Below are 22,826 nucleotides of genomic sequence, written 5' to 3' on the forward strand. Positions count from 1 at the left end.
AAATAGCAGCAACATTGAGAGGTGATGGAAGGGTGGTACAAAAATGATTATGCGCAGCCTAATACATGAATAGACTGAACAGTTGAACAATTGCGGACACATTGCGGCCGAGCATTAACCGACATCATTATAGGAGGAGACAGTCAATATTGTCTTACCATGATTACGTCGCCGTCGACGGTTTCAGGTCACGAGTTAGAGCAAGTACAATAAGATCCAATCAGCATGCTATAAGACATAAAATATTATGTTCTTGCTTAGTTGGATGAAAGAGATTAGGCGAGAGAAGGAAACTGAGCTTTCATGCAAGAGTTAGGCTAGCACATGCTTCTAGGCACTTTGTGAACCTAAAAGGTGGACCATATATATTGTGAAAGTACTATATTTTTATAGTCCATAATTATACATGCTAGCTATAAATTAACTACAAATAACATGTCAAACTACTATAGCCGGCTTCCAGCTACACTATTATTCTTACTCTTACGAGGCTTCACTAATGACACGGAAACAAGACGATAGGGAAAGAACGGGCCTAGCTCATCGCTTATTGGCTCAAGATGTCGCATTAAGCCCAATCTTTTTTTTGAAAGCCACCTTGGTCGGTTTAAGGAGTCCGTAGCAACTCAACCCTTTTCATGTGGTCCTAGCATCTCACGCGGAGCGACGCGTCAAATAACACCACGATGAGCATTGCAGGACAGCTGTTCTATCTGGACCTAGAGTTCTAGAGAGCCTCAGAGTAACCCATCAGCACTCCACTACTTCGATGTGAAACTGAGCAACGTCGTTGCTGCCTAGTCCCGTGTACGAAATGTTATTTCTTCCCTAATGTATCCTATTCCTAGAAAAGACGTATGGCGTATGATTACCATACTTCACTAGTTTATATGTCCTTCATTTTTCTAATGTTGTACTGGTGCCTGGGCATTATTTTTTACCCCTTCTACACCTTACTCCTCCTTCAAAAATATGTTTGTGTGTTGCTTTGAGGATTTGGAAAACCAACTAGTAACACAAGGTGCAATGGAGACTGGTCGTGGCTCTTGATATACTAGTCAAATATATATGAACTCTGATGATAGTATCCCGCACACGTATTATTGCTTGGTAGGTATATAATTGATCGGTTTTGAAAACGCTTCTGATGATAAGGACAACACAACCAATATGCGCAATCAAAGTGCGACCAATTGTGTTATCCTCATCGATTTCGACGAGAACCCTTGGATTAATTTAACGTTTGCAAATATATCTTTTTTTTCCAAAACACTACTGGAAGAGAAGTAATTCAGATTCAGCAACATCTCAAATCATATCATTATAATGATGATACTACTAAATTAGTATGGATTTTCTGACATATTTTAAAATATGATTTTGATATTATGGTTCTAATCAAGTCTTGGTAGTTGTGAGTTATTTTATCTCCTTGTACACCCTACTCACTCATTCAACTCGTTCAAGCACATGTTTGCGGGTGACTACGCAAAGTAAGGAGCAACAAGGCGCAAGCTCGTGGGGATTGTTGATACTTGCGAAATAAACACTGGTGCTATCTCTCATGATGGTATCTTAGGCACATATTATAACTAGGTAGGTAACACTATATTGTGGTTGCGTACATCATCGATCGATTTTGAAAATGCTTCTGATAATAAGGACAACTACGGCCAGATATCAGTCAAAACCAGCTGTTTGGGTAACTCGAGAAACTACCTCGGAAAGCCGATCACTAATTCTTACAATTAACTCACTACCTAAACAACAAAGTCGAAGGTGAAAACAAAGAGAAAGGTCTAGATAGAATCGAATCTTGGGAGTTCTGTACATGAATATAAATAGGTTTTTGACACCTTTGTTATAGACAAATGCATTATTTTGACACTAAGTTACTATTTATCTATTTGCTTGTAGCCATATAGACCACTTCACAAACATTATTTTCTTACACACGCACAACAGAAGAGATTTCATGAAAAGGATTATCCATCACTTCCACTAAGAAAGAAGGAACAAAATATGGTAACCTCCCAGTCCTGCTTAACTATGGCAACTGCACTGTGCACATCTAGTTTCTGTCTCGTCTTCCTTGCAAACAAATAGAACATTTTCAGCATTTCACTGTACAGTAAAATAAGCTTACACGAGTCTGTTTTCTCCCAGGTCCATATTACAACTTACAGCATCAGCAGAATGAAATAAGGTTACATAAAATGAATACAGATGCTGCTGGACTAAGAACCAACAAACCCTACCTAGAACAGCCAGTGCTTCTTTTTAGACTTCCGCGTCGGAAGATCTGCCAAAGAATTGATTATATGATGAGTGCAAGCTCATGTGAACTGGGCCTACTAACCGATGACATACATACTACATTCGATATTTCCAAATGTAAGCACAAAAATGATGTTACAAGTGGCTGGTATCAACGAGCAAAATACTGCTCACCTTCATTTGCATATAAGGAATTGTAGTGTACTTCGCACCAGAAACTTAGCCAAAGCTCTGCAAGAGGGAACAAGGGTATGATAAGCACCTAATTTACTGCATTTGAGGATAGGTTATTTAGCAGCTAACAGCGGGGAAATATTACTACAATGAAGGGTTGCCACAGTAAGAGAGTAGTTCAGAATTAATAGGACATTGTAAGTCCGACATGGAACAGAATAAGTCAGCTTTGGGAAAAGCAAGATCTCAGCTCTAACCTCTTGTAGGAGCAACATCCCTGGGGACTATCTCGATTAGGCATGTGTCTCTAAACGATGTCAGCAGGCAAATTTTGGCACCAAACTGATTTAACAATAAAAAGGTATCAGATAAACTAAACCTGATACAAGGCACCTCTTAATATTGAAACAACTGGGTACTGGTAGCTTGGACTTCTGTGACATTCATATAAAAAAGTGGACCATGTTATTTAAACAATATAAAAGTGCATCTCATTAACAGAAGATGTAACTCCAAAATGAAGTGTAAGAAGCATTAAAGGGTGAATGATAGCATGTGTGGTAATCATGAAAAAATAAGCAACTCAGTATGAAAAACATGATTTTGCTTGCCAATTTAGATGCATAGCATGTGTGGTAATCATGAAAAAAATAAGCAACTCAGTATGAAACATGATTTTGCTTGCCAATTTAGATGCACGAAGATCATATATAGGGATAAAACACACATTTGGTAGTTTACCAAACCAACCGTAATAACAGAAACGATCTTAAAGCAATGAATACATAGTTATTTCTACTAAAATAAGTAAACAGTATATTACTAACTTCGTATTTTTAAAAGGCATTTTATTAGAAAATGAAAACATCTAACTCAATCTACAAGTACTATATGCCAGAAGTACTCGTATCAAAAATAACCAGCCATCTTGGAAGTGTTATAGTACCCGGTCTGCAGCTGCTTGTAAGGTAACATGATCTCCCCATTCCCCAGATCTACAGAATCAAAAATAATATAGCTATGAATAAGGAGATGAGCAACAAACTGAACTGTAAACGTGATCAGACTCTCAAATCTGCTATGGACTGGAAGTACATAACCTTTTCATTTTCTTCAAGTAAACCTTGTAGTCCAATGGTACATAGCCTTCATAGTGTTTCCTGAATTCCTTTAGCTAAAACATAGATATGTTGTTTCAGCATAACCACATATCATGAAAAATAGATATAGATAAAGAGAGGGAAATGGCGATTTACCTGCTTGACTACTGCCTTCCTCACATGTCTGTGATAGTCAGGATTGCGGAATATCTGGTCTGCCAGAGCTCGAAACTGTAGATAAAACACATAAGAAAAATTAGGAAGCATTGAAGGTACAGTAAAAAAGTTCACCTGGAAGATGAGCTGTAAAAATATATTATAAGACATTAACATTTACTTATGGGAAGAAGATACAGAAAATGTAGGATGGATTCAAGGAATGTAGCAGAAAAAAATCCTCTTAATATTTTACTTTATAAACACAATATACTCTGTCAAGCATGTAATAAACTAACCTGGCAATTACCATCTCCTTCTATCTGATATTCAGCTAAGCCGTAAGTGCCCAATCTTTCAAAAAGAAGTGTGAGGTAAATGAATCTAATATAAAAAGAGGGGGAAAAGCAATAACAAAATGCAACATTTACCTTTCCAATAATGATTCATGGTCTATTGTTGCATTATTAAAATCGGGAATTTTCCCATTGACTCGAGGAGTGTGCTGCAAATAAGGACGGCATCAGTAACTTGATAGGAAGGGGAGGTATTAGAAACGTAAGGAACTTGGAGGATAGTGATTAGATTCAATAATGAAAATATATAATACTGTTCTACACTAGACCGTCCATTGTTACAATTTTTATTCAAGGCTTCACATTCAAGTTTCATTTCATGCCAACCAAGTCAACAGAGATATGGCAGATTTAAAAGGATCAGATGGCAGCAAAACAATGAAAAACACATATTTTCAATAACTGATAGAATTAGTACCGGGAGCGAATCTAAGTGAGACAGCCGCTTTCCAAGACTACGCCCATTGTTCTTTGCCTCAGTTAAAAGGGCACCAACGGTCCCGTCGTCATCGCTCCCCTGAGTACTGGTGCTAATACTCGAGCAGGAGCTTTTACTAACATGATCCTGTGGTTCAGACATGCTAACTCAGAAAGAGCATTGAGAAGGTACGGGTTCACTGTAGACTGCAAAGAAACGAAAACAGAGTTTGGTGATCAAACAATTTTAACACTTCAAAGCACACACCAACATATCACATGGACAACAAGCACAATCGTAAAACAAGTTCTTGGTCAGTACATAAGGTTTAATGGCTTCGATTCTAGGGCTGCACATCAGATATCAATACTGAAGCATACACAGAGTTTTCTAGGTGCCCATTTCACGAAGAATAGAGAGCTGACATACTAAACAGTAAACACGCAGTAATTCATTTTCAAATGCAGGAAATCCTATATTATAGAGTAGGTGCTCACATCACAATCTGCTGCTACCACTTTTCCTGAACTGAAATCTACTACTAGCTCTCCACTAAATAGTACTACTCCGAGCCTATGCAGCACTAACAGTGGCAGACCTAAGCGCTGGGGCATGCGAGTTCAGCTGAACCCCCAAATTCATTTGGAAAAATGAGCTGCCACTATTACTCCACGCAGCAACAGAACGGACGAATTGGAGCATCCATCCCAGCGAGAAAACATTTTGATTACAGACTGCTTGCATCAAACAAAGTACCAGAAGATACCTCCAAGGACAATCCAGGTAGGTTAGGGTTCCTTACCGACGGCAGAAATGAGTCCGGCCCCGGGTGGATCTCGACTCGGCGCCGGCCCAGTAGAGCGGAGGAGGGAGACGGGCGAGGGCTTTGGTAGGGGAATTCGTTCCGGGTGGCGTGCTGCCGCGGCAGGAGGTGCGGAAGCGTGCTCGCCGGAGCGAGCTGAAGGATGGTGGCGTGGGGAATTGAGACGAGCAGGGAGGGAAGCCAACCGCCGGGAGAGGAAGCAAGAAGAGAACAGCAAGTGCTCGAGCTGGAGGGTATTTTTGTCATTCGTTTTCGTGAATGCCAAAGCATTTGTTCAGACAATTTTTCAATCTGGATGTTGGAAACACCGAGATCGCATGTATACGTCACAAAATGTACAGATATATCAGTATACATATCACTACAACTACAGACTTAAAACTTCGAATTTGACAAAGTCTTCGCATGTGACTTGCTAGAGAAATGTCCTCCCATTAAAAAGGCAATTCATAGACACAACCTCCATTCAGACCTTTTAGCTTTTATTTTTAATAATATATCTAAATGTGTGTAAACTCATTCATTTGGTCCGTATGTAGTCCACTTTATAAACTATTTAAAAGGTGTCACATTAGTGAACGAAGTATCAGATTTGAACAATGCTCCCAAGGACCAGAGACCCAAGATTATCTTTCTTCTATGGCGGTCCTGGCATCACCGAAACAATATAGTGCATGGAGATGGTAAAGCGTCGGTATTCCCGTACCTGGTTAATTATCACAATTCAGTGGTAAGGGAAGGCGATGACAACGACTGTGGTACAACTTCATGGACCCGCCCAGTGGCCGGCGCAGTCAAAGCCAATGTCGACACTGGGTGGGATTCTTCGTCAAAGATGGCTGGGATTGGCATCATTATCAGAGACCATAGGGGCTCCCCTCTTGTTACTGAATGGAAACCTGTTCCTAATTGTGGGAGTGCGGAGGAGGCTGAGGTAACTGCTTGCCTCCATGGGCTTCGCCAATTAGTGCACCTACAATGTTGGCCAGCTACAATTGAAACAGACTGCCTGCGTGCCGTGCATGCGATATCAAGCGACCTGGAGGAACGCTCAGCTTGCTGGACTTCCATCTTGGAGATTCGTGAACTTCTGAAGATTTTCCAAGACATTTCCATCATTAAAATAGATAGAGTCTGTAATGGGGTCGCTCATGTTCTAACCCAGCTTGGTAAATCAGGCTTCTCTGATTATTTGCGAGACTCAGCGCCTGACTGCGTTCAGGACCTGATCGCGCTTGATTGTATGAACACTGTGTAACCCTTTGGCAGCAGGTTTCTTACGCACTCTTTTCCTTACCAGGGCACCTACGGGGGCTGGAAGGTTTTTAATGAGGCGGCCTGCTGCTGTATTAATATATGTGTTCTTACCTCAAAAAAAAAAGTATCAGATTTGACATCATGGCACCATGCATGTTGTGTTACTTCGTTCAATCCACATTAAGTGCCACTGATTGGCATGTATAATAGATGTTAAAATTCTCTATACTAAGGGTTAGAAGAAAACGGGTTAACGAGGATTTTGAAATGGCCTACATATGTGCTTTGAGGGATAAAAACATGATATGATGTGAGGTTCACGATTGGAACTAACTCAATTCCAAAAATATAAGGCGTGTTTTGTCGGTCTATGTTTGAGCGTTGACAGTAAATGTGATACGGTACAATATTTACTCGATAGTTACAAAATCACAATCATATGAAAGTGATTTCGGATGTGAATCAAATAGTGCTATTATTTGACTATTTGTTGGAGAAAATATGAATTTGATCCATCAAATTGCGCCTAATATCTCCGTCCCATATATAAAGGTGTCAATATGTTTGTCAGTGTGATACGTATAACTTGTAAAAAATCTTCTTTCAACCAACGCAGACGCAAACCGTAGATGAAGTAGTGTGGTCCATACTCCATAGTTTTGGCACTTGCTATCCTTCCATCCACACGCCCGTGTACACATTTGTAATTATGTATGTATGCATTCATCATGCGTAATCCCTCCATGTGATGGAGAATACATGCTGCAACTTGCAGAAAGTTTTTAATAGTAAGTACCACAGAGCCAGATCTGCCGGTACTTTTGCTACGAAATTAATAAGGAAAACAGACGCCCGGTAAAAAGAACTATCCAATTTTCTCCAGAGTCAAAATGACTAGTTACAGAAATATAGTACTACCACACTTGCAGAATGGGTATCAGTTTCATATTCTGTTTTGTCAGTGAAGTCCATACAGTTTCTTTCGAAGAACATGCTTCAGAGTTGAGTGCCCTCGTAAAGTAACTTCTTTTCATTATTATTTAGCAATATAAAGAAGCATGGCTTAACTATGAGAAAGCAATGGATGATGCACCCTTCTCTTTTAGAAAAACAGGACAAACTAATCATAATCAGAGACAGAGAGTGCTAAGCTTCACATGGTATCACTAAACAGCATCTTAATCATGATTCTCGCAGCTTCGGAGAAAGGACACTGCCAATAATCTATAGCTAAGAGTGCATCATCATCAGGTACCATGTGTTCTGCTGAAGAAGCCCTGATATAATATTCTGCTCTTTATAAGTAACTACTGCCAGTCAGTTGACCAAAAAATGAGATTCTGATGAGAAGCAAATTAGTTAACTCGATTATTTTTCATCGTTGTTTTTCTTTGTGTATCGGACAATCAATAAAGTGAGATAATTACCTTACATTTCTTCATAAATTGTATTTACAGAGGAATTGGACATAAACATGACCATAATATAGCTCAGAGCTTCTTTGAGACAGAAGTGTACAGTGCCAAAGATTTCAATAGCCAAAGAACAACAGTTAGGTATGCTGCCTTATGCTGAGTAGCTCAATGTCGAAGATGACAATACCAAGAGTGGAACCCTCGCCATTAGCGAGGCGCGTCGGGTTGAATATAGTAGTAAACAGTCTCTGCCGATCAAAGAACTGCACATGAAGCAACAGGCAAATTCAGTACCTGATTCAAGTGGGGATTTTCTGAATCTAAACACATCTATATGCATGGTTTAATAAATCACTAAATAAAATAATAGCCTTCTAGGAGAAGTGGAGAACACATCTCTGAATGCATGATCCGTGCAATAGAAAGGAACAAGTTGGAAGTAGGAATTGCCAAGATTGGAGAATCTCCAAATGAGCATGAGCAAAATAAGATAATAAATGTGAAACTCTGGAATTCAGATAGCACGAGAGTTACATTAGGAGGAATTGGTTCTTGTGATGTGTTTTGGTATCCCTGTGATGGTGGAATGACCACACGACGAAGACCACCGACTCTCATAGACTTCACTGCTGCCTCAATACCAGGTATAACCTGCAGGATCATTTATTAAATTATCGTGGCAAGATTACCAGCCTGAAAAATATTCTAGACAGACATCCCAAGAACTGAGTGGAATATCACATAAACGAGAGAAGCCCATCAAGACCAATATTGATCAATAATTCCTAGCTAACATCCAGAGCTATAACAGTACATTACTTGTTTTAAGGTGCATTCAACGATTCTGGAGCTAGTTTTCAGTTAGGGCATGTTTGGTAGAGGGGTATTTCTTGATAAAGTTTCAGTATTTAGTTAAAATTTTAATTAAATACCAAAACTTTGCAAAGAAAAATCCGCTCCTCTTTGCTATTTAGCCACTGAAACTCTATGTGTATAATTCATTACTTAGGCATGCTTGCAAGAAAGTACAATAGTTTTTAAGAAAAATAATAATAGCAATTAATGTAGCAAGTTTCCTCACAAAAAGGATACAGCAAAGCTCATTATTAGCTACAAAAACAGAAAACTCTCATATTGTTGTGGCCACAAACTTTCACCAATCAAACTCAACTAACATGATGTAGTGTAGTATCAGCACCCTAAGATGCCCTCACTTATTTTTGCAAAGAATTCCAATGAAACTCTCAGCTCACCTTTCCAGATCCGACGGTAAAGACAAAAGGTATAGGATCACCAGTCGCGTCTTTGTGATCGTAAGTTGAGTCGAAGCGCCATCCTTGCTTCGCAGCCAACCTCCCATAATAGTGAATTGCAACCTTCAAACATGCAGGGAACATAAGAACCATAAGAATATACTCCATTTAGTTCATTTTGTACCTACTAAAATTTGCATTATTCTTTTTGCGGGGACAATTACTACGCTACTTGTAAGAAACCCATGCACATCTATGTATCATGATAGCTTAGTATGAACAGTGGTGAGTGGTGAGTGGTGTGTAGACTAGAGCAATTTTTGGTTTTCAAGGTGTAAAGTTGGATAATGGGGACAGGCAAGAAAGGATGCTGGTAATAAGCGCAATTCCACTATTGCCTTCACCTGGTCTCCGTCAGCCGGGACATCGCCGGAACCCTCCCGGAGCTCCAGGGCCTTGACGCCGCCGGAGCTGGGGATCTCAGTGAATCGACCGGCGGCGGCGGAGGCGGCCGCCGTGGGGAAGACGGATGCGGCGGCGGCCAGGAAGAGGTGCCTTCTTGTGGCCGTGAGTGGTGATGCTGCAGCTAGGGTCACGGTCTTTGTCTTCTTGGGAGGCGGCGGCGCGGCACCGGCCACCGGGGCGGCGGCAGCGATGACCATGAAGGCCGCTGCTATATTTTCGTTCGCTTCTGGATTTAGCTTTGATTTTTTTCTCACCTATTTTCCATCCATTTTCCTCGAGGGCCTCGTTTTTTGTTTTCTTATTAAAAGAAAATGACAAGAAAAGGAGAAAAGAAAATCTAACATAGGAATCATGAAACGCGATGCATCTAGGATATTAGGGTGTGTTCGATTCGGGAACAAAGTGGAATGGAATGTCATGGTTCAATTCTACTAAAATGGATTGGTTCCATTTTTGTGTTCAGTTGGGATAAAAAAAGTGTAATGAAGCGGTTCCGTTTTGTGTTCGGTTGAGGCCAAAAAACTGGAATGAAATGGCTAGTATTTGGTTCAGCTCACCTCTTTGCTATGCTAGGTGAGATTATCTCGTTTGTGAGTTATTCTTATTTGCAACAACATATAATCAAAATTTTAGCAGCATTTCATTTGTATTTTCAACAATTAGCAGTGCACATATATAATCACAATAGAGCAATATATAGCATCAAAGATAGAACCCCTTCGGTGGAACTAGTGCGGTAGAACAATATATAGCATCAAAGATATAATCACAATGAGGAGGTTGGCTCGGGTGGGGTTTTTTCGTGGGCGGTGAGAGAGATGGGGTGAGGAGAAGAGGTGGAACCAGTGCGTTTCCGCATCTAGCGCGAATATTCACTTTTGAGGAACCGGTGGGTTCCATTCCAGTAGTCCAACCGAACACAAGAATGAGTCTCAGTGCAGAACCACTCCATTACATTCTACTTGGTTAACACACCCTTAGACTCTGGGCTCACCGATGCTCTACCCCCTCCTACCCTTCTTTAAAAATTAGTGTAATATCTATGACCTTCCTTGAAGTCCCTCCTCCCCCTTGCTCCTCGCCCTCCTTCTAAAACCTTGTAATGCTTCCTTGTAGGTATGTCTTTTGCTGATAATAAAATTGTTCGGGCTGACGTAAACCCGCTGTAGCCAGTGTAAAAAATAAAAAACTCACGGCGGATGAAAATATATATGCAAGTCATGCGAGGAAAAAAAGTGTATCTTTCTCTCGCTAATAAATTATCTTGCTTGCTCCGATTATTTTCAGTTGATTTGGATTTAGTATAACTTAATACTAAATTCGAGTCAATTAAAATAAATTATAGGGATAAATTTTTCACGTTGTTCCTGCTCAATTTGCAAATCGGTGTTTTCTTGATAAATCTTGGTACTCGGGATTTTTTTTGTTGAAAAAACAAAGATGTCTAAGGCGCCATTCATTGAAATTAAGTGCAGAGTACACTGTGGATTACATAGCCCTGGAAAAGAAAATTTTGCAAGATTGAAACTACAGGGCATGAGTTATGTCCATGGTTTTGATTCACACAGGTGAAGACATGCTGCTTCAGCGATTGTCTAAGAACTTGGTGGGCGCCGTTGTGAGAAACACCGTTAATATCCCTGAAAATATGATATATAGTCAGCTCCATCTCAGAAGATTTTTGAAAGAAATCTGCCATGATGCCTCTTATATCCCATTTAAGATGATCAGAAGCGGGTCTTTGGATTGTCGCTGCCTTGGCGAGTAGAAAGTTGTCCGTTAAAAACGTCGACATGTGAATCTGAAATGAGTTTGCTACTGTAGCACCAAAAAGCAGCACTTTTGCTTCAGCTGTAGGACCGAGTTCTTCATCGGAGCATAAGCCTGCAACATTAGATTGAATTCCTTTCCACCACTGTAGAACTGAAGTACGCCAGTCCTGTACTATGATGTCCAATGGCACCTGGAACTTTAGTGTTCTTCCACGAAGTAAGAAATTAGTGCATCGATACTTAGATGTGTCATGCAACCCTGCATGATTCGCGATGAAAAGGACCACAAAAAGATGAAGAGATAGTTGCATGTAGAGAGACGTCGAATAATATGAGGCAACCATGCCAGGTTCATTACAAGATTGAACCGAGTCAACCTTTCAATATTCTAATGCAAAAGGATGTGCATTATAAATGATATATCATGAGGATATCGATCAGGTAGAAGGATGATGTCTATTGTCACGTTAGAATATGCAAGCGGTGTTATTCAGTCCTTTATGCTACATACAAAACATGAATAATGTTTTGGGCAACAAAATCAAAAGGAAATACCATATCTTTTAGTTGGAGTCTCATTTTTCATATTTGTTTATTTGCACCTGCTGCAATTATTGGTACCACATGAAAGTAAGAAGTGCATCCTTTTAAAGTTCTACATGTGAGCGAGAATATAATTGTTTATTTATGAGCATGCATAATCTAAGTTTGAAGAGAGAGAGGAGGTAAGGATTGTGAACTCACCCCTAACTTCAAACTTTATAATTACGGTTAACTAGAAGTACCTTCGAAGTCCCTAACACACGTCGACATCGAAATAAGATTTTTTAGTGTACATAAAAATATATAATCTTTGCTCATGTTAAATTCTCTCTTTGTATAATTGGAAGATACATACAAGATACAATTTTCGCAAGTCGCGAGACTTTGGTACAATTAATTTTCTTGTTGCCTCAGTGCATGGGCTATAATTAAATTACCACAGTTTCTTCATAGTCAAAAAGTAAAAGTTAGTGGACATTGAAAATTTACATTTCACTGAAGTCACATGTGAACTTTTGTTGGATCTTTCTTTGAAGTCTTTAACACTTGGTGGACATTTGAAAATAAATCTCCTATTGGAAAGCTAAATATCTATACTAATATTAGAAATGTCTTATTCCATATCTGAAAGATACAAACAAAATATCAGAAAACAAAAGTGACCCAAAATTAGATTAAATAGATCCGAGCTGCATCTCTCCATGGAATTACCACACTTACTTGATGGTCAAACTAAAGGGTGAGTCGGGAAAAGGCTGAATTAACCGCAGAAACCTACAAGATCCAATAAACCTCATCTCCCTCTCTTCTCTCTCTCTGCACTCGAGGAGTAGGCAGCAGGCCAATCCGGACATACACATTATCCTCTCCCCCTCATCCATCATATCAGCACAGAAATCTTCTTGCTCCCCCTGCGTCTCCCGCCTCGCCCAGCCCCCTTTCTCCTCCCTTCCCCTCTCTTCCCCGACCGCCGGGGATGGCGACGATGAGATGCACCAACCACACCCTCCTCGGCTCGCCGACCTGCGTCGCGCGCCCGCGCCGGAGGTGCCCCGCGGTCGTGCGCGCCGCCGTCGCCGTCCAGGCCGAGGCGGGGCCCAAGGTCTCCCTCATCCGGATTGGCACGCGCGGGAGGTGATCAAATTTCGAACCTCCGATTTTACTGCAAAAGTTCCTTTCTTTCGTTCATCAGGGTGCGAATTTCCCAGCCTAGCTGGTGCCAAAATCGCGTCTTGGGGTCGATTTGGGGGGCCGCAATGTGGCGGAGGCGCCTGCGAGATCCTGTTTTGTTTCACAGGAAGTTTTTTTTGTGAGGGGATGCAGGTCTGACTGATGACCCGATTGCGTAGGTGCCGGATATGGGTCAATTCAGATGCGAATTGTCGAGGATGCTTACCAAGATTTGCATTTTAGCTGAGATTTGCGTGCCGTTGACCTGAATAATGGCTCTCTGTCGTCAGCGAAATTGCACCTGTAGATGTTAACAGTGAGATTCAGGGTCAATGCGAGAATTTTCAGGGATTCTGAGTTAACGGACTCGAAATAGAAGATTGGTGTAGATGTTAGCCACCTTATGCTTGTTTAGTTTAGTGCATTCTGATTTTGACTTGGATCTTGCGGAAAATTTGGGTCGTTTCAGCTTTGATTGTACGGTTGGAAAAATAAAACCGGAAGCAGCAACCCACAAGAGAAGGGTTCTGTCGAATTCTAGGTGTCCTTTTCAATGTTCAGCCAGATGTGCTTTCACTGCTTTGTTCTCTACTAGAGCATACTGCTTACACATGCAAGTCTATAATTCAAACTGTTGACTATGTAGGACAGTCCTCTTGCTCTTGCACAAGCTCATGAAACCCGTGAGAAGCTGAAAGCTGCACACACCGAGTTAGCCGAAGATGGTGCTGTTGAGATTATCATCATAAAGACAACGGGGGACATGATCCTTGACAAGCCCCTGGCCGATATAGGAGGCAAGGGTTTATTCACCAAGGAGATAGACGACGCGCTCTTGCAGGGACGGATTGACATCGCGGTTCACTCGATGAAGGATGTCCCAACATATCTACCGGAAGGCACGATATTGCCCTGTAACCTCCCACGGGAAGATGTGAGGGATGCGTTCATATGCTTGACTGCAAAAACTCTTGCGGATCTTCCTGCTGGTAGTGTTGTCGGAAGTGCTTCCCTGCGGAGGCAATCTCAGATTCTCTACAAATATCCATCACTAAAAGTAAGTCTGGGCGTGCGATGACTGCATTAGTGTAACACATTTTTTCCCTTATGTTTTGTTCCTTGTTGTTTTTTATGCTAAAAATATTCACTGCTACCCCATCGCTGCTAAACTCATTTTCCATTTATAAAGCTGCCTAAGAACTTGTACAAACACATATACTGCAGATTGATATTTTGACGGTTTATTGTTCCATGTCCCTTATGTGCCATTCAGTATTTTTGCAATTTTGTTCTTCTTGGTTAGAATCTGTCTAATCCCAGACAACTCGGCCTTATACTTTAGTAATATGTACTGTTTTAATTAGTTTAGAAGAATTTTTCTTAGAGTGATTCTTCTCAGTTAATGTAGGGCTTAACAGTAGTGATTACTTTTCAGGTTGTTAACTTCAGAGGAAATGTTCAGACAAGGTTAAGGAAACTTAAGGAAGGAGATGTACACGCTACATTGTTGGCACTGGCTGGACTGAAACGATTAAACATGGCGGAAACTGCAACATCTGTATTATCAGTAGATGAAATGCTCCCAGCAGTTGCTCAAGGTGCTATTGGAATAGCTTGCAGGACCAGTGATGACAAAATGGTAGGTCATCTAATATCTGAATCTGCTAGTAGATTAAAAATCATAGGTAATGCATGCTTAATGTGGTAATGCCATATCCAAATCGGGTGCCAGCTGCGTTACTCCAGCATGTTTTAGTTCTTCGTTTTTGCATGCGTCTCTGCTAAAATGATAAATTCAAGTGTCTGTTTTGTGGTCCTTGTTGGCCATTGTACCATAAGATGTTCTTTAACACCCAGATATAGATGCATCCAAGTCTGCATTGTCAACCAACTAGTCTCACATACTTATTCCATTTGGCCTAGCGTGCCTACAATCCTTTTACAGTTGTTTTTTTCCTGACCATATTGAATTTCTGATATTTTTGAAAGATGTTTCTTTTATTATAAACTACTCAGACAGCATACATTTAGAACAGTATGTTTTCTTTGTGCATACGCGCCCTAGAGCTGTGCAGAACACACCAGCCGATTGCCTGTTTTTCTTTTATTTACACCTAGCTAAAGGTGCTAAAATCTCCCTCTCTTTCCATTTTTTATTTTGTAGATGGAGTATCTATCTTCTTTGAATCATGAAGATACCAGATTAGCTGTTGCATGTGAAAGAGAGTTCTTGTCTGTTCTTGATGGTAACTGCCGAACTCCAATTGCGGCATATGCTTATCGTGATAGTGATGGGAATTGTTCATTCCGTGGGCTATTGGCTTCACCAGATGGATCTATAGGTATCATTTTCTTCAATTCAGAGCATGTGATATGAACTAGCTGAACTTCTTCAGAGAATAATTTTTTCGTCTATGTGTGATTTCGCTTACAGTATATGAGACATCAAGAAGTGGAACATATTCCTTCGATGACATGGTTGCGATAGGCCAAGATGCTGGCCACGAACTGAAAGCAAAGGCTGGACCTGGTTTCTTTGATGGCTTGCAATAAAAATCCACCACGCCCAGATAGTGTTGATTATATTTTTTTTTTATCCTTTTTCTCATAGTTATGATAGAAGTTGTACCACATGGAGCTGTATCATCCAAATTTGTATTTGTATCTCTGTTTTTTTTAGCGCTGCGGGTTAGAACTTAGAACACGGTTCAGCGGTTTGTTATCCTTCGATTTTCATCGGATTCTGGAAGAGGCTTCTGCTCGCAGTCATGTTGTAACATTGTAATCTGATGTAATTTTGCAGATATTTTCCTGTTTCAAGAAATAATCAGTTCTAAATTCTGTTTGCCAAGGTTGTGTATTTTCTTCATTATAATTGTTTTTGAAGAAGTGCCACCTTTGTTCTACTGAACACTTATCATATTGACCTTGGAAAAAAAATACAAAAATAGTCCGTGAAATCATCTATTTTTGTTGCAACAACTATACATGACAGTCTATCTTGTTCTTTGATCAAAGCATCCTTAAAAACTCAAGTGAAACCAAATTTTGTCATTTCGTTTTGCAATGCATGGGCTGGTTTTAGATTTTGAGATTCTATGACGTGATAAATCAATTTTGTGTCAACTTTCTGAGTTTGACGCCAACATGAACACCTTGGCAGTTACGGATATGAGACACATGTCAACCTTCCACTGAAACAAAATCCAACTTCTACAGTACCTGAGGCGCTGAGGATGAACTAATTAGTTTAGCCTTAATATAGGGTAGTATGAGAAATTCCCATATCATAATAAGACAATGTAATCTTTACACATTTGATAGTTCAGAAGTTCATACTGGAACCCAATCACAACATTAGAACAGCACATTTGATGAAGGATTTCCTCTTCAAGAAGAGAACAGGGGGACAATCGTTCTCCACCAGGGCATCTGAGGCAGAGTGCCTGGCCCTCACAGGATGACAGACAGTCACCGTTACTTAATAACTGAAGTTACGATACCAACATGTCCAGGTTCACTGGAGTAGTAGATTTCTTGTTACATTGGTTGGTGGGATGATTCACCTGCTGGAACTAAATTACAGGTTCACTATGCAATGGACTTCGGTCAGCTGTTCCGATTCTGCATGGCGGACATGTTTGCCATGTCTTCAGCCATCACTGGCTTGTGCATCTGCACCAAAAGAAGCTTTAGTTAGGAAAAGGCTAGTAGAATTCCAAAGATCTTTCAGTGGATACATACTAGTACATGTTACCGTGCCTAACCAAATGAAAGGAGGATCAATAAAAACAAACAGACATCTTGCTGATCATGCTCAGCACAAGTAGGTCCAAGAATACAAATAATGATGCTATTTTGCAAAGCAGTGTCCATTGAACAGTTCCGAAGAATGGACTGAATCAACAAGCAGAACTTGAAATGTGGAACTACTAAGAGCATCTCCAGTCGCGTCCCCCAAACGATGTCCGGGCAAAGCGCCGGATTAGTCGTTTGGGGGACGTCCGGACAAAATTTTCGTTTGGAGAAGGTCCCTTTTCTAGCCACGTCCCTCAAACGCGACCTCCAAACAAAAAGTAAGTGTAAAAGTCGTGTCCGGCGTTCCCGGTAGAGACTCTATACACAGGGGATGGGCTAGGGACGCCGGACAACATTTGGAGCACGTCCGGACCGAAGCGGCCTTTGGGGAACGCGACTGGGACGTTTTTTTGGCCGGCGTCCCCCAAATCCCTTTGGGGGACGCTTTGGGGGACGCGACTGGAGATGCTCTAACATAAGCAACTCAGCAATCAAAGGGTACAAGTTAATTCACTGTATGGCAGTCAATCATCTTATACCCCAACAACAATTTTGTATCATGTACCTTAATATGACTAACATGGTCAAAACTCATCTGCCAAATATTTGATATAATGGAAGGTAAACAGTTCGGAAGCATAACAACTCATCTACTTAAAATAGAAAACTATCAGGGGGCAAAAAAGTACTCACCGCATTCGCAATGGTTAACCAGTGAAAGCACCTTGGGAGAGGATCCTCTGCTGATGGCATGGTATCATGATTCCAGTAAGTTATGTTCTGGAATTCTGCACGGGATACAAAACTGCTAACATCCCCATCCATGCCCTGGGTATCCTTTTCTCCATTCTTCTTCTCCAATACATAACCTACAGGCAAGTGTCAGACTAAGACAGATATTGTACTGAAATCATGGATTCACCAACATCATATGATACCATAAAAACAGTACAGATACACGATGTTATAGTTGCACACCTAGTATCCCTAGAGCATTTTGCATTCTGCCAGGAATAATACACCTAAGATTTCCATACGGGCTTGATATAAAATAACAAAGGAGTAGAAGACCATGTCAGAATTCAATGAACATTTCTGTAGTAAACCAAAGCAAACTTCAGGTTTCTTGCGAAGGTTTTCGTTACAAGCAAATACCCGTTGAAAGAATTACACCTATCTAATTAGGTATCCTTCAACAAGTTATAACACACGCAGATCAAAAATCAGCTACAGTATAATAATTCATATCTCAAGAGAAAGCTTAACTTCAAGCAGTAGCACACACATAATACCTCGAATCAACTGGTAAATAGGACAGCACAATTTCAACAAGGGAGATATCATGTGCAATTCTTCCGTTATTCAACGTATACTGTTACAAATCGAACAAAAATTTATGTCTCCCACCCAGATTCCAGAGTTTAGCGTCAAAAATCTTATGACAAAGGGGCATTTGATCAATTCATCCTGGCTATCCCTCAACAGCAGACAAATTTATATATTAGGAACCCCGTCCAATGGAGCACCCTTTTTGGTAATAGAGGGCCACATCGAGCGAAAACTCGATTACTTTTCACCTTGAACTACAGCTAATAAGATCGTGGCCGTCTGCCCGGAAGAAGAGCTCGTGGAGAACTCAAAAAGTTGGAAGAAGACCCTCTAAGGGTATACTATTTATTCGGAGAGGCCCGCCTTTCGAATATCTCAATAAAGACCTCCCTAAGATCTGGGAACCCAGAGGGGCTCTTGAGATCATTTCATAAATGAATGGCTTTTCCTCTGCTAAGGGAAAATGGATCCAAAGTGCATAAAGGTGGATCTTGGCTTATTGGTGGTCGGATTTTCATACGGAAGAAATGGGGAAGAGGATTGGATATCCGTAAAGATCTTTTGCGACTCCCTTGGCCTAGGCTCCACCTTTGGTCATCCAATATTATAGGAAGATTTCCTATTAAACCACTTTATATGAACAGGCGGACTTATACTAAATCAACTCGTGTTTGCCTGGTCTGTATTGAAGTTAATAGAGCAAAGAAGTCACCTTTCAAGGTTCAGATCTACGTGGGAAATGGAAGCCTTGGGGAAGAATGTGTCGAATGCGAATGGAACTTTCCAACCTTTGATAAAAGGTCCTATCATTTTTATCGGAGTTTTTCATTTTCCCATTGGCCTAGAATTGTCTTTCATTTTCCCCCCTTCTTTTGATTTTTGTATCATTACTACTCCCTCCGTCTATAAATAGATGTCTGAGTTTTGTCTAAATCTGGATGTATCTAGACATAGCATCTAGATACATCCAGATTTAGACAAATCTGAGACATCTATTTATAGATAGAGGTAGTACTTTCGTTTAATGATACAAAAATCAATAGTAAAAGGCAAAAAGTAAAGGCAATTCTAGGCCAACAGGAAGATGAAAAAAGATTTTCCAGAACAAGAAGATGGTATCTTTTATCAAGGTCGGAAAGTTACATTCGTATTCGACACATTCTTCCTCAAGGCTTCCATTTTCGACATCGATCCAAACCTTCAAATGCAGCTTCTTTGCTCTATTAACTTCAATACAAACCCCGACAAACACGAGAAACGATTCGGTATAGGTCTGCTTCTCCATATAAAGTGGCTTAACTATAATACTAGCAAATCTTCCTATAATATTGGATGACAAAAGGTGAAGCCCGAGCTAAGGAAACCTTACCCTCATAAATACTCTCGAAAAGGTCTTTATGGACATCCAATCTTTTTCCCATTTTTTCAGGATGAAAACCTGACTACCAATAAGCCAAGGTCCTCCATTGAGCAATTCAGAGCTATTGTTCCCATACAAGAATTGAAAGAGAAAAAAAAGTCATTTATTTATGAAATGATTTGGAGAGTCCCCATGGTTTCCAAGATCTTATGGATTATTGAGTTATTCAAAAGGCTGGCCTATCCGAAAAATAGTATACCCTTAGAGGTGTTCTAACAACTTTTTTCGTAGTGCACCAGCTCTTCTTCTAAGCAGATGGCCCCGATCTTATCAGCCCTAGTTTATGGTGAAAACCAGTAGGAGTTTTCCATCAATGACTCCCATAGCTCCATTACCAGAAAGGGTGCTCCACTGGACTAGAAATATAGGGATAGAAGGTTCAAAAAATAATAATATAGGGATAGGCAAGAGGGAGATTCCATAGCATCTAATAATTATCCTACTGCCCAAAATCCCCATTGCTAATATAATCAAACAATATAGGAGCATCTATCTCATTCATGTAATTTTAAGATAATTTAAAAATCTTGACTAGGGAGGCTTATATATTAGTTTAGCTAAGACCACGTTAGTTCCTGGTAGGTATGCACTTCAGATGGAGTTGTATTCCATGAAATATTTGATGACCTGAAATGCTTCAAAAAGACTGGGATTGTCCTTAAACTTGATTTTGAAAAAGCTGATGACAAACCCCAGTGGGTTTTTTAGTGGAAGTATTCAATAGGAAAGGTTTCTCTTGGATCAAACAGGTTCTGCAAACTGGGGAGGGTTGGCATCAATTTAAATGAGGAGAATGGGGGAGACTTTATTAACTACAAGTCTACAAAGTATTAAGGCAAGGAGACCCACTTTCTCCTCTCCTCTTTAACTCGGTAATTGATGCTTGGGGTGAGATGTTGAACTCTGCCAAAGCTGCAGGTCACATCAGGGGTTTGGCCTAGAATCTCACCAAATGGGAGGTCAGTCATCTGCCGTATGCAGATGGCAGAGAATGACGAGGATAGCATTTTAACAATTAAGCTTCTTCTTTACTATAATGAAGCTATGTCAGGTTTAAAATAAACTACAAAAGGTGGAGTTTTTGTTATGGTATTAATGTTGATGAGCAAACTAGGACTGCCAATCTTTTTAATTCTGAGGCTAGAGTTTCTTTTGAAGTACCTAGGTCTTTCGGTGGGCCTTGATAAGACATTAGTAAAGGATCTTATTTTGTGGCTCAGAAACTGGATAAAAATTAGATGATGGTTTCAACTCACATGTTTCTTCATGTGGAAAAAAAGTGTTGATCAATTCATGTTTACACCTAACTAAGTATGCTACAGGTTCCTATCTTTTCTCTAAAATATCACACGATAAGATGGATATGTCTAGAGCTTGTTTCTTTTGGGAAGGGGTAGGGGGGAAAGAAGTATCATATGGTGAAGTGGGATGCTTTGAGCAGGCCTAAGGAGTTTGGTTGTTTGGGTTTCACTGATACCTTAACTAGGAACATTTGCTTATTGAGTAAATAGATCTATAAGCTGGAAAATGCAGCCCAAAATCTAAGTTTTCAAATTCTTAGAAGCAAGTATATGGGGGATGTTGGCTTCTATCAATCTGATGGTGCTATAGAGTCACAATTTTGAAAAAGCCTCCATAAGGTAAAACACTGGTTCAAGATGGGGTCTGCTTATAGTGTTGGTAATGGCAAACATATCATGTTCTGGAATGATGCGTGGGCATGTTAGTGTCCTAGTTTCCAGCAATCTTTGCCTGCTGTGAACAACCAATGATGTGTTCAATTATATCGCAATATCGAATACTTTTCATCCACTTTGCAGAGCTTCTTCGCAGATGCCGCAGTGGAAGCCGTTGGTCGGGCCTATGCGTCTGCTGGAGATCGAGGAGGCACTGATGAAGATCGACAGCAAGCTGAAGGATCCGAATCCGGGGACGCGGCGCGATGGAAGCGGTGTTGGCTGAATCAGGTTGGATATTTTGTTTTAGTTCCTGTAATGATGGGGGGTGATCGTGTGAGCTGTGTCCTCACCTGAGCTGGCCGTGTGCTTTCTGCATTTCCCATCTGTTCGCTCAGTCAGTTTCAGTTTTAGTTTTTTGATGCAAAGACTATGGAAATCATAAACCGGTCTACGGACCTTTTCTCTCTCAAAGAAATCGAAGATAACGTCACTGTATCCACCGAACAGTGACAGGTTTAGATGTCATGACACCATCACATATCGCCGGAGCTCACCTCGGTAGCCATCGGGGAGCGCGACGGTGGCGCCCTGCAGCTTCCTCCCGCGGAAGAAGGCCTCCTCCACCCTGATCCCATCCACCTCCACGCCTGCACGCACACACCAGTTCACCAACCAAACGAGACAGACAGACAGAGAGGGGGGTGGGACGAGCGCACGGACCTGTGTCCCTCGGCTTGAAGTAGTCGGAGACGGCAGCGGCGCTGTTGTGCCTGATCCCGCAGGGCAGGAGGTGTACCCGGCCAAGGTCGGCCGCCGCCGGGGATAGGTCGACGCCGGCGGCGGGAGGGGTGGCTTGCTCCATGGTTTGGTTTGTTTGGGGTTGGGGATTTCAGTTTCAGCTCAGCCGCCAAAGGGGGCCTTCAGCAAATCCGGTAGAGCCGCACGGTTATCGGGCTCGGCCCATGTTTATCAATAAAAACATTATTTTATTTGTTTCCAGAAAAACTCATTGAAAGTAAAAAAGAAATGTCCATGCATATAAAATAAATGCTTCAATATATGAAAATAAATGTCCATACACATAAAATGAATTGTCGTGTATGTAAGAAGAAAATGTTCATACATATAAAAATAAATTTTCGTTTATACAAAAAAGGTTTGTGTACAAGAAAACAAATGTTCATACATATAAACATGTTCTTATTTTAAAAAAGTTCTTGAATAGGTGGAAATATAAGAAATAATAACACATTTAAAGAGAGAGAGAGAGAAGAAACCAAAAGATAAAAAATGGAATGCTATGTTTCTATTTATTTCATATAAGTCATCTCGATAATGGAAGAAAAAAATGTGTGCTTCGCAAACAATGAATATCTCATGTATGTCAAAATAAATTGATATGCGCCCTAAACAATATTCAT

At 40.6% G+C, this 22,826-nt stretch overlaps 4 protein-coding genes across 4 annotated transcripts; 1 reads left to right on the forward strand and 3 right to left on the reverse strand.

Annotated features, from left to right (window-relative positions):
* Positions 1-2,103: 2,103 nt before the first annotated feature.
* Positions 2,104-5,530, reverse strand: LOC124686484 (OVARIAN TUMOR DOMAIN-containing deubiquitinating enzyme 11-like). The gene is made up of 10 exons (XM_047220419.1): positions 5,284-5,530; positions 4,482-4,687; positions 4,139-4,212; positions 4,007-4,061; positions 3,708-3,782; positions 3,552-3,625; positions 3,398-3,446; positions 2,709-2,793; positions 2,452-2,508; positions 2,104-2,302 (listed from the first exon to the last, which is right to left on the reverse strand). Exons 2-10 carry the CDS (start codon positions 4,641-4,643, stop codon positions 2,259-2,261), a joined length of 675 nt encoding a protein of 224 aa, XP_047076375.1. The 5' UTR covers positions 4,644-4,687; positions 5,284-5,530; the 3' UTR covers positions 2,104-2,258.
* A 2,375-nt stretch (positions 5,531-7,905) lies between these two features.
* LOC124686485 (peptidyl-prolyl cis-trans isomerase FKBP17-1, chloroplastic-like) lies at positions 7,906-9,906 on the reverse strand. The gene is made up of 4 exons (XM_047220420.1): positions 9,634-9,906; positions 9,230-9,352; positions 8,511-8,627; positions 7,906-8,239 (listed from the first exon to the last, which is right to left on the reverse strand). The coding sequence occupies exons 1-4, from the start codon at positions 9,889-9,891 to the stop codon at positions 8,114-8,116; spliced, it is 624 nt and encodes a 207-aa protein (XP_047076376.1). The 5' UTR covers positions 9,892-9,906; the 3' UTR covers positions 7,906-8,113.
* A 2,969-nt stretch (positions 9,907-12,875) lies between these two features.
* LOC124691762 (porphobilinogen deaminase, chloroplastic) lies at positions 12,876-16,030 on the forward strand. The gene is made up of 5 exons (XM_047225036.1): positions 12,876-13,143; positions 13,831-14,236; positions 14,615-14,818; positions 15,344-15,521; positions 15,614-16,030. The coding sequence occupies exons 1-5, from the start codon at positions 12,986-12,988 to the stop codon at positions 15,730-15,732; spliced, it is 1,065 nt and encodes a 354-aa protein (XP_047080992.1). The 5' UTR covers positions 12,876-12,985; the 3' UTR covers positions 15,733-16,030.
* Positions 16,031-16,441: 411 nt separating this feature from the next.
* LOC124686486 (ribonuclease H2 subunit C-like) lies at positions 16,442-22,279 on the reverse strand. The gene is made up of 4 exons (XM_047220421.1): positions 22,126-22,279; positions 21,960-22,052; positions 17,671-17,846; positions 16,442-16,854 (listed from the first exon to the last, which is right to left on the reverse strand). The coding sequence occupies exons 1-4, from the start codon at positions 22,265-22,267 to the stop codon at positions 16,789-16,791; spliced, it is 477 nt and encodes a 158-aa protein (XP_047076377.1). The 5' UTR covers positions 22,268-22,279; the 3' UTR covers positions 16,442-16,788.
* Positions 22,280-22,826: the final 547 nt, after the last annotated feature.

Source organism: Lolium rigidum, chromosome 2 (genome assembly GCF_022539505.1).
Source record: "Lolium rigidum isolate FL_2022 chromosome 2, APGP_CSIRO_Lrig_0.1, whole genome shotgun sequence".
Lineage (NCBI taxonomy): Eukaryota > Viridiplantae > Streptophyta > Magnoliopsida > Poales > Poaceae > Lolium > Lolium rigidum.

Bases quoted from the DNA above. Each gene is read 5' to 3' on its own strand.
- LOC124686486 (XM_047220421.1), bottom strand. From the start codon at position 22,267: ATGGAGCAAGCCACCCCTCCCGCCGCCGGCGTCGACCTATCCCCGGCG. The intron at 17,847-21,959 runs GTGAGCTCCGGC...ACTTGCCTGTAG, and splicing joins GCTCCCCGATGGCTACCGAG to GTTATGTATTGGAGAAGAAG. The intron at 16,855-17,670 runs GTGAGTACTTTT...CTTTTGGTGCAG, and splicing joins GGTTAACCATTGCGAATGCG to ATGCACAAGCCAGTGATGGC.
- LOC124686485 (XM_047220420.1), bottom strand. From the start codon at position 9,891: ATGGTCATCGCTGCCGCCGCCCCGGTGGCCGGTGCCGCGCCGCCGCCT. The intron at 9,353-9,633 runs GTGAAGGCAATA...GCATGTTTGAAG, and splicing joins TCCCGGCTGACGGAGACCAG to GTTGCAATTCACTATTATGG. The intron at 8,240-8,510 runs GTAACTCTCGTG...CTTCATGTGCAG, and splicing joins AAGAACCAATTCCTCCTAAT to TTCTTTGATCGGCAGAGACT.
- LOC124686484 (XM_047220419.1), bottom strand. From the start codon at position 4,643: ATGTCTGAACCACAGGATCATGTTAGTAAAAGCTCCTGCTCGAGTATT. The intron at 4,062-4,138 runs GTAAATGTTGCA...TCTTTTTGAAAG, and splicing joins CATGAATCATTATTGGAAAG to ATTGGGCACTTACGGCTTAG. The intron at 2,794-3,397 runs GTACTATAACAC...TTGTTAAATCAG, and splicing joins TACAAGCAGCTGCAGACCGG to TTTGGTGCCAAAATTTGCCT.
- LOC124691762 (XM_047225036.1), top strand. From the start codon at position 12,986: ATGGCGACGATGAGATGCACCAACCACACCCTCCTCGGCTCGCCGACC. The intron at 14,237-14,614 runs GTAAGTCTGGGC...ATTACTTTTCAG, and splicing joins ACAAATATCCATCACTAAAA to GTTGTTAACTTCAGAGGAAA. The intron at 14,819-15,343 runs GTAGGTCATCTA...TTTATTTTGTAG, and splicing joins GGACCAGTGATGACAAAATG to ATGGAGTATCTATCTTCTTT.